At 55.6% G+C, this 10,902-nt stretch overlaps 1 gene segment (V, D, J or C); it reads right to left on the reverse strand.

Annotated features, from left to right (window-relative positions):
* Positions 1-5,030: 5,030 nt before the first annotated feature.
* Positions 5,031-5,919, reverse strand: LOC123347539. The segment is given in 3 exon segments: positions 5,031-5,150; positions 5,458-5,780; positions 5,874-5,919. Coding segments are annotated over 3 exon segments (489 nt in total).
* Between the last annotated feature and the right edge of the window lie 4,983 nt (positions 5,920-10,902).

Consider the following 10,902-nt stretch of genomic DNA (forward strand, 5'->3'; position numbering starts at 1 on the left):
AACCCGTTCTGATGCACTTCGCCTCGAACAACGCCTGCTGTGATGGCGCTCGCACGCGGGTGAAGGAGGCTGGCTCCAGCTACGCACTTGTGAGGCCTCGGGGCCTCGGCATGAGCTGGCACTTGCTCTGCCAGCGTCACCCTGGGCACCTTCCCTTCCGGACTGGGAGGGGCGAGAGGAATCTGTGACCGGGTCCCTGTGGGGTAAGAGAAGCGAAGGAACAATGTGGGAACCGGTCACATTAACCGCACTGTACATCAGTGAAAGATCCAGACCCACAGGGAGGGAGAGACTGAGGGGGGGACCAGCACTCGCACCGGAATGGGACTGAGGGCAGCAGCGAGGAACCTCTGCCGCGAGACCCAGTGGGCCGCTGTGAAGCAAACGGGGACGGTTGCTGGGGAATGAAAGGGTTAAAGCCTGGGGGCAGGTTTGTATTTCGTTCCCCTGGATGTTCGTTCTCATTCCGGTGCCCATTGCCCGGTCGCTTATGTCGCTGCTGCCCCCACGTGGCGGCCGCGGATTCTGCAGCCTGGGTTTTTGCAGGAGCATCAGTAGGTTTGTGTGTCACTGTGTCTCTCGCACACAGTAATAGCGGGCGGCGTCCTCGGGCTTCAGGCCGGTCATTTGCAGATACAGCTCACTCTTGGGATTATCCCTGGAGATGGTGAATCGGCCTTTCACTGAATCAGGGTAGTATGTACTACTCCCATCGGATTCGGAGCTTATAACAGCGACCCATTCTAGCCCCTTGCCAGGAGCCTGTCGGACCCAGTGCATGTAGTAATTGCTGAAGGTGAACCCGGAGGCTTTGCAGGAGAGGCGGAGAGAGTCTCCGGGTTTTTTCTCATCCCCTCCGGACTCCACCAGTTGCACCTGGGACCGGGCACCTGAGAACAAAGACAGGCCATTAATATCGGTATAAAAACAGCGGTAACACAATATTCTTCTAACTCTGCCCGTTATTCAGAGGAGGAAAATACCTTCCAAAGCGGCTACAGCGAAAATTACAAGGAGCAAAAATCCCATTTTCCCTGGTGCTGGAGGGGAAAGTTCTCAGGGACTGGCTGGTAACTGCACAGACCCAGGGGCTGCGGATTGTGTCTCCGGGTGCAGCCTGGGCAGAGAGAGGCACAGATATAAACAGGAAACTGTCTCCCTCATTTGCATGTCTCCGCTTTATAAGAGACACACACTCCTGCTGCCAGTGATCTGAGTGACTCGCCCTAGGGCTCCGGGTGCGGGAATCAGACTGTTCTATCCTGTGTCTGTGCAGCGCCGGGCACAGGGCGCTGGGATCCTCCTGACACTTTGGGAGGAATGACCAGCTCCCTGCAGTGACTGTATTTCCTCATCCGGGAACTGAGGGCCTGGCTATTGTGAGGTGATATTGAGGTCTGGGGGGACTCAGTTCTGGATCCCCGTTCCACGCGCACAAGGGCCATGCAACGTCCGGTCAGGGGGGGTCAGTATCCGGGGAGGGGTCGTGTCCCAGGGATCCATTGTCTGGGCCACCCGCTGGAGAGGGAAGATTCCCCATGGCACTGAGAGGGATTGGGGACGGAAGCCCCTTTCCCTTCCCGGCAGTGACCGGCTCCATTGAAATGATCCATGACACTAGGGACGTGATCTGAGCAAGCCTGGCTCGTGCTTTGGGCCGGGTCTGGGGCCCGCTTGTGGGTGCAGGTGGGAGAAGCTTGGCGGTGGGGGGGGGGGGAGTCTGAGGGCAGAGTTAAGGTTTTGCAGTGGAGCCTCCCTGACATTAGTGGGCCGAGAGCGGCGTGTCTTGGAGTTTTTATTTAAGGAGGAGTCGAGGGAGGATTCAGGCTACAGTGAAGGAAGATGATTCTGCGCGGCTGATATTTATATTCGTGTTTCTATTCCTGTTCCCAGTCACAGGCCACTTCCCATTTACACTCGGGTTGTAAACTCGGTGGGACTGAGAGAGGTTTTATGGTCTGTGTTTGTACCGTGCCTAGGACTATGGGAGCCTAGACTGTGATTAAGAACATAAGAACGGCCAGACTGGGTCAGACCAAAGATCCATCTAGCCCAGTGTCGACAGTGGCCAGTGCCAGGTGGCCCCAGAGGGAATGAACAGAACAGGGAATCATCAAGTGACCCACCCCCTGTCGCCCATTCCCAGCTTCTGGGGACACTAGGCCCATGACCGGCACGAAATCTGTCACCGCTGAGCATCATCACCAAGATCATTTACTTAGTTAATTATTAATAAGCAATGAAGTGTAGACAGAAGCTTTCTCCTGGTTGTGTTTAAAGAACTTGTGTGACATGAATGCTACCTGTTTCTAAACCATCCGTGGATGTAATATTGAGGGATAACAACAAAAACAACAACAGGGATTTTTCCATTCCCACTTCCATTCAGACAAGTAGCAGCATTCACCCTGAAACACAGATCTCCCTTCCCATTACACCCATGTCCCCTTTCATCCCTGCAGCACAGCCAGGGCCTGAGCAGGGGCCTGGGGCTGGTGAGGAGCAGACTGTGAACTGCTCTGACATCCCAGAGACGCTGGTTGTGAGGTCCCCGTGCCACAGAGCAGGGTGACATGTTTTCCTCTCACCTTTCCCATTTTTTCCTTATTTTTAATTGTTTGCTGTTTAATGACTTGTATTTGCTTTGAACTGTAGGTGATGATCAGTGGGTCAGGGAAGCGTCCAGTGCAGAGAAAGCCCCCCCCCCCGGGGGCGGGACACCCTCGCCCCTGCCCTGAGTGACCACAACAAGGTTGGGGGTGGAGCCCCCCAGGAATCCTGGGCCCAGCCTTGTCGGGGTTACGAGGTCTCTGCCACACAGGACGTGGAAGAGGAGCCCTCGAGGTCAGGCAGGGCTCTGGGTAAAGGCAGTGGGAGCGAGGACTCAGATCCTTTAACTCGCCCACTTCACCGGGGTAGTGCAGAAGCCAGGAAAGTTCCCACAATAGCGGGACCATCCCTCACTTACTGTAATAGAATATCTGGGACCGAGTGAATCCCCACCACGCCCAGTGCGGGACACCCCGTTCCCGGTATCACCGCCTCCTGTGGATCTAGATCTGACTGAGCAGCCGGGTTCATTTCCCCCATTTCAAAGGGAGGAAATTACTGTCTCCTGTGAGCTCCCAGCGCGGCCTGTCAGCATCACACCCGCTGGGACTTTCTCTGGTAACCGCCACGGGAGATTTTTGTCTGAGCTCAGCCCGGCTCCGCCTCACTGTGCAGGGGGCGTGTCTGGCACAGTAATACCGGGCGGTGTCCTCGGCTCTCAGGCCGGTCAGTTGCAGCTACACCAGGGTGTTGGGATTGTCCCTGGGGACTGGCGGACCTCCCGCAGGCGCGCCGCGGAAAGCCGCTTGGAGCAGCCCCTGGCCCTTGCACTGTGTCGCCGTCATATGTGCTACTCCGACTGCCCCTGCTGATACGGGAGTCTGGACTCCACCAACCCCTGGGACGCGGCACCTGGGAATAAAGACTCATTACGGGGAACATTCGTATCTCGGGCACTAGCACAGTAGTCCCCGGCTTCCACAAGACATGGAGAGGGAGAAAATACCTTCCAGAGCTGCTGCAACGAGACAGGGATACTAGCACGACTGCATTGGAGATTCCTGTCTGAATGTCCGCAGGTGAAATTCCCACCTTCATCCCCTTCCTTAGCTCCCAAACCTAGCTTTAGCCTCAAGGGTGAATTCTAACCCTGACCGGAGCACTCACCTTCACCTCAACACTTCATGTGTATCTCAGATCTATTGTGTTAACTCTACCGCTCAACTGACCGGTAACCCGAAGTGGAACTTCTGCCCCTGACTTCAAATGTGAGCCCTAAGCCCACATTTGCAGCCTGCACCTAATGCTAAATGCTGCCCCTGACCCTGACAATAAAGGCAAAACCCGACTCTTAATTTGACTCGTAACACCCATTATCCCTGTTGTTGTTGTTGTTGAAGTACCCCGGAGTGGGGCACAGGGATATAGCCAAGGCGGCGCCGGGATTCCCTGGAGAGGTGGTGATAGCACCCAGGCCCCAGGACTCCAGTGCTTCACCAATCCGGGGAAGTGACTCGTATCTAAAGCAATGTGCCTGCGAGGGGCATCTGAGCCACTCTCCTTATGTTTGATACAGACAGTACTTGTATGTATGTGTCTATCTGTGTTTATATGTGTTCATGTGAGAGTTTTCTGAGTGTTTATGGATGTATCTGTGTGTGTGTTTCCTGTGTGTATATATGTCTCAAGGTGTGTTATTTGTGTCTTTGGGCTTGCTTTTTTGGGTATAGGTGTGTATTTGTTTTTTGAGTGATTGTGAACATTTACGTGTTTGTGTGTGTGTTTTCATGCTTCCTCTGTATCTTTACTTATGTGTTTTTGTGCAGCAGTGATTGCCTGTATGTGCTTATGTGTGTGCGTGTATTTTTTTCTACGCGCGTCTGTTTTGTTTGTGTGTCTGGAATAGAAAAAAAATCGGGGAGAAGGAATAAATATCGCCAACTCCGCGTCTAATGCTCAGAGGAATTCCAGGGGCAGTGAGTTAAACCGGTTACGAAACTACCCTAGTCTGCAGCTATTTTAGCCCGGGAGACGTTCTCCGTGTTGAGCAATGTCTGACCCACAGCCCCGCCCGGACTCTGAATGGCCCATTTCCATATCCAGCCTCCATCCCTCTGTGCCTCGGTCTCCCCGCTCTGACCCAGGGGCTGGGATAGTTCCCGGGCTCCCGGCGGCGCTGTGGGGAGAAAGGCGATAACCGCGTGTGAAGGGCCGAGATGCCCCGGTGAGGGGCCCCACACGGGTTATAATGAACTAATCACCTTCCGCTGCGTTAATCCGCTAAACGTCCCAGTTTGCTGAAAGGGCCAGAGCCTCCCTGGTGTGAATCCGGAGTAACTCGAGTCTAGCAGAAGCAGCTGCGGTGACTTTACACTGGCTGTGGATTTCGCCCCATGAGAAATTCGTTCCATCCGCTGGGTCTGATGCGAACTCCAACGAGGGCAGGAGGGTGAATCCCGTTGACTCTGATGGGCCCTGGATCAGTCCCGCAATGCGCTCAGGGCCGGCTCCAGGCACCAGCTGAGGACGCTCTTGCCTGGGGCGGCAGACGGGGTGGCACAGCCGCTTTTTGTTTGTTTGTTGTTTCTCCTCCGGCCGCCCTGTAGGGCCCAGGGGGAGCCAATGTGCCAGGTCAGCGAGGGCAGAGCGACTCAGAACAGGACTCACTCCGGATTGGGGTTCACAGATGGAGCGAGGGATCTCTGCACCCAGCGGGGCTCTGGGCAGGAAGGGGAGACACATTGCCCGGGAACGGAAGGGTTAAAACTGCCGGGAGGTTTGTGTTACATTCACCCGGGTGCCGGGTCTCCTGTCCCAGCCCGGAGCGGTGTGTGTGTCACTGCTGCCCCCGCGCGGCTGCCGGGAGAAGCGCGATTCAACAGCCTGTGTTTTTGTATGATCACAAACCGGTTTCGTGTCACTGTGTCCCGCACAGTAATAGCGGGCGGTGTCCTCGGGCTTCAGGCCGGTCATTTGCAGATACAGCTCACTCTTGGGATTATCCCGGGAGATGGTGAATCGGCCTTTGACGGCATCAAGGTAGTATATATCACCCCCATCGTACCTTATATAAGCGACCCATTCTAGCCCTTTCCCTTGAGCCTGTCGGGCCCAGTTCATGTTATAGCTGCTGAAGGTGAACCCGGAGGCTTTGCAGGAGAGGCGGAGAGAGTCTCCGGGCTTTTTCACATCCCCTCCGGACTCCACCAGCTGCACCTGGGACCGGACACCTGGGAATAAAGACAGGCCATTAATATTGGTATAAAAACAGCGGAAACACAATATTCTTCTAACTCTGCCAGTTATTCAGAGAAGGAAAATACCTTCCAAAGCGGCTACAGCGAAAATTACAAGGAGCAAAAATCCCATTGTCCCGGATGCTGGAGGGGAAAGTTCTCAGGGACTGGCTGGTCACTGCACAGACCCAGGGGCTGCGGATTGTGTCTCCGGGTGCAGCCTGGGCAGAGGGAGGCACAGATTTAAACAGGAAACTGTCTCCCTCATTTGCATGTCCCCGCTTTATAAGAGACACACACTCCTGCTGCCAGTGATCTGAGTGACTCGCCCCAGCGCTCCGGGTGCGGGAGTCAGACTCTCCCGGCCTGTGTGTCTGTACAGCGCCGGGCACAGGGCGCTGGGATCCTCCTAACACTTTCGGACCCTGGGAGGAATGAACAGCTCCCTGCAGTCACTGTATTTCTTCACCCGGGAACTGAGGGCCTGGCTATTGTGAGGTGATACTGGGGCTGGGGGGGGGGACTCAGCTCTGGAGCCCCGTTCCAGGGGCACAAGGGCCATGCAACGTCCGGTCACGGGGGTCAGTGTCTGGGGAGGGGTCGTGTCCCAGGGATCCATTGGGCTGGGCCACCCGCTGGAGAGGGAAGATTCCCCATGGCGCGGTGGGGGATTGGGGACGGAAGCCCCTTTCTCTTCCCGGCAGTGACCGGCTCCATTGAAATGATCCATGACACTAGGAACGTGATCGGAGCAAGCCTGGCTCGTGCTTTGGGCCGGGTCTGGGGCCCGCCTGTGGGTGCAGGTGGGAGAAGCTTGTTGGGGGGGGGGGAGAGTCTGAGGGCAGAGTTAAGGTTTTGCAGTGGAGCCTCCCTGACATTAGTGGGCCGAGAGCGGCGTGTCTGGGAGTTTTTCTGTAGGGGGGAGTCGAGGGAGGATTCAGACTACAGTGAAGGAAGATGATTCTGCGCGGCTGATGTTTATATTCGTGTTTCTATTCCTGTTCCCAGTCACACGCCACTTCCCATTTACACTCGGGCTGTAAACTCGGTGGGACTGAGAGAGGTTTTATGGTCTGTGTTTGCGCCAAACTGTGGGGTCCTAGACTATAATTAAGAACATAAGAAGGGCCAGACTGGGTCAGACCAAAGGTCCATCTAGCCCAGTATCCTGTCTCTGGACAGTGGCCAGTGCCAGGTGCCCCAGAGGGAATGAACAGAACAGGGAATCATCAAGTGACCTGTCGCCCATTCCCAGCTTCTGGGGACGCTAGGCCCACAACCAGCACCAAATCTATCACCGCTGAGCATCATCATCAAGATCATTTACTTAGTTAATTATTAATGAGCAATAAGGTCTAGACAGAAGCTTTCTCCTGGTTGTGTTAAAGAACTTGTGTGACATGAACGCTACGTGTTTCTAAACCATCCCCAGGATGTAATATTGAGGGATAACAACAAAAACAACACATGGATTTTTCCATTCCCACTTCCATTCAGACAAGTAGCAGCATTCACGCTGAAACACCGTCTCCCTTCCCATTACACTCATGTCCCCTTTCATCCCTGCAGCACAGCCAGGGCCTGAGCAGGGGCCTGGGACGTGTGAGGAGCAGACTGAACTTCCCTTATGTTCCAGAGATGCTGGTTGTGATGTCCCCATGCCACAGCATGGGGTGATGGGTTTTCCTTTCACCTTTCCCTTTTTTCCTTATTTTTTACATTGGTTGCTGTTTAATAACTTGTATTTGCTTTGAACTGTAGGTGATGATCAGTGGGTCCGGGAAGTGTCCAGTGCCCTAAGTGACCACAACAAGGTTGGGGGTCGAGCCCCCCAGGAACCCTGGGCCCAGCCTTGTCGGAGTTACGAGGACTCTGCCCCACAGGAGGTGGAAGGGGAGCCCTTGAGGTCAGGCAGGGCTCTGGGTAAAGGGAGTGGGAGTGAGGACTCAGATCCTTTCACTCGCCCACTTCACCGTCGTAGTGTATAAGCCAGGGAAGTTCCCCACAGTAGCAGGACCATTCCCCCGCTTACATCTATAATAGAATATTTGGGACCAAGTGAATCCCCACCACACCCAGTGTGGGACACCCCGTTCCCGGTATCTCCACCTCCTGTGGATCTAGATCTGACTGACCAGCCGGGTCAGTTCCCTCATTTCAAACGGAGGGACTTACCGTCCCCTGTGAGCTCCGAGCGTTCAGCCTGCCAGCATCAAACCAGCTGGGACTTTCTCTGCTAATCGCAACGGGAGGTGTTTATCTGAGCTCAGACTGGCTTCCCCTCTCTGTGCAGGGTGCGTGTCTGGTACAGTGATACCAGGCAGTGCCTTCGGCTCTCAGGCTGGTCAGCTGCAAATTACACCAGGTCAGAGGTGGGCAAAGTTTTTAGGCCGAGGGCCACATCTGGGTGGGGAAATTGTATGCAGGTCCGAGGCAGGGGGTTGCGGTGTGGGAGAGAGTGCGGGGTGTGGGAGGGGGTGTGGTGTGCAGGAAGGGGCTCAGGGCAAGGGTTTGGGGCTCAGGGAAGGTGGTTGGGGTGCAGGAGGGTGCTCAGAGCAGGGTTGCAGACTGTGGCAGGGGGCTCAGGGCAGGGGTTGGGGGGGCAGAAGGGGTGTGGGATGCGGCAGGGGCTCAGGGCAGGGAGTTGGGGAGTGGGGTGCAGGAGGGGTTCAGGCTGTGGCCCCGCTTACCTCAAGTAGCTCTGGGGTGGCAGTGGTGCACACCGGGGCCAGGGCAGGATCCCTGTCGGCCTGCTCTGGCCCCACACTGCACCGCTCCTGGAAGCGCTGCAGCCCCTGAGGGGGGGGATAGAGGGCTCCCAGTGTGCTGCCCCTGCTCCCCGTTCCTGGCCAATGGGAGCTGCACGGGGTGGTGCCTGGAGGCAAGGGCAGTGTACGGAGCCCTCTGCCCCCCTTCCCAGGGGCTGCAGGGATGTGGTGCCGGCTGCTTCTGGAGAGGGTGCAGGGCCCATGGCAACACCGGGGGGGAGGGGCAGTCTCACAGGCCGGATGCAAAGCCCTGAGGGGTCGGATCCAGCCTGTGAGCCATAGTTTACCCACCCCTGCACCAGGTTGTTGGGATTGTCCCTGGAGATGATGATTCACCCTCTCTCTGCATCATCGTAGTATGTGCTGCTCCCACTGCCGCTGCTGATATGGGCGACCCGCTCCAGCCCCTTCCCGGGGGCATGACGGATCCAGTGCATCCAGTCGGTGGTAAACCTGAACCCGGAGGCTTGTCAGGAGAGGTGGAGAGAGGCTCCGGGCTTTTTCATATCCGCTCCGGACTCCACCAAACTCTGGGACCGGGCACCTGGAAATAAAGACAAGTTACAGGGAGTATCTTGGGCACAATAATCCCCCACCTGCCCAACACATGGAAGTGGAGAAAATACCTTCCAGATCTGCTGCAATGAGAACAAGATGTCAGCAAAGCCTCATTGTTCCTGGTGTTGGCAGGGAATGTTCTCAGGGGGGTTGGCTGGTAACTGCACAGACCCAGGGATTGCGGATTGTGTCCCCGGGTACAACCTGGGCAGAGGGAGGGACAGATTTAAACAGGAAACTCTGACCATGATTGGCATATACCCCTCCTTATAAGAGATGCCCTGTATTTACTAGCATGAACTCAGATTGGGGAGTTTGAGAGAGAAGGGCTGGGATCCCCCTTCTCACGGCAGGGCTCCTAGCACGATTGCATTTGAGATTCCGAGCTGAATTTATGTAGGTCAAATTCATATCTTCTGTATCCCCTTCCCTGACTCCCAAACAAAGTCCTAACCCTAGTGATAAATTCGACCCCTACCCTGAAAATGTACTGTGATGTAATCTGATTAGAATATGACCGTATGGATCATTGTTGCAACCACTGTTATATATTTGCAGCAAATATTGTACAAAGGGTGTCGAGTGAAGTGTCTATGAAAAGGTTGTCAAGTATCAGAGAGGTATGGTGCTCTGCTTTCTCCTTGTTATTATTACTTGGCTGCGTGCGTGAGTTCCCTCTGTTTGCTGCCCCAGCTCTGCGCAGATAGCTGACACAGCAGACCCGACGAGAACCCCCAATAAGCACAGAGTCCAGTAAGATGCAAAGCCACGTTGGCTAGGTTTATTGCGACCTCGGACACCCGTGCAGGGTCCCCGTAGATTACTTAGTCTACCGGGCGTACTGCGAGAGAGTGCCTCTTGGCAATTGACCCGGCTTAGTGGCGGGACTTTCCACTCCCCCTTCGGCTGGACAACAACACCGCCTTAGGGATGCATTCTTATACACAGATACAAACAAGTTACACATCACACCTGACGTATTGAGGTGCAACCCCTCTACATAGCAAGGTACAACCCCTTTACGTATTAAGGTGCCGCCTTCTACCTTGTACATGTTGGTTTGATCAAAACAACTCTATACATCATTTTACCCTTTTGCCCGTCATTGGGATGGGTCGGCCTGTCCTCCTGTTATCTATGGAATGTTTCAGTATAGTGTGTTCTAGTGCTGTGTTTATGCTAGGTGAATATATGTTTATGCAGCATCAGCCCCTTTCCTTGCCAGCTTCTGTGAGCAGGGCCTACCTTTGGCTTACAACTTAACTTTGCTTTATGTTAGCAAAGTCTTGACCATTACTTTAGTTCAGGCCTCAGGCCTCATACTGGGCCTTTATACCAAGCTTTATATCTTAGGGCCTCCTCTTACTACAAGCAGGGCCGGCTCCAGAGCCCAGCGGGGCAAGCACCTGCCTGGGGCGGCCCTTTCCCGGGGGGGCGGCAGGCTGGGCCGGCGGACCTGCCGCAGTCATGCCTGCGGGAGGTCCACCGGAGCCCCGGGAGCAGCGGACCTGCCGCAGGCATGACTGCGGAGGGGACGCTCGGCCGGCGGCTCCAGTGGACCTCCCGCAGGCATGACTGCGGCAGCTCAACCGGAGCCGCCGGACCTGCGAACCGCCCGCAGCTGCGGGAGGTCCAGCCGAGCCGCGCGACCAGCGGACCCTCTGCAGTCATGCCCGCAGGAGGTCCGCTGCTCCCGCGGCTCGGGGGCGCCTCCCGGGCATGACTGCTTGGGGCGGCCAAAAACCTAGAGCCGCCCCTGACTACAAGTCTGGTTCCCTTGGTTTTCACAC

This window comes from Mauremys mutica, chromosome 13 (assembly GCF_020497125.1).
Source record: "Mauremys mutica isolate MM-2020 ecotype Southern chromosome 13, ASM2049712v1, whole genome shotgun sequence".
In the NCBI taxonomy this organism is placed as follows: Eukaryota; Metazoa; Chordata; order Testudines; family Geoemydidae; genus Mauremys; species Mauremys mutica.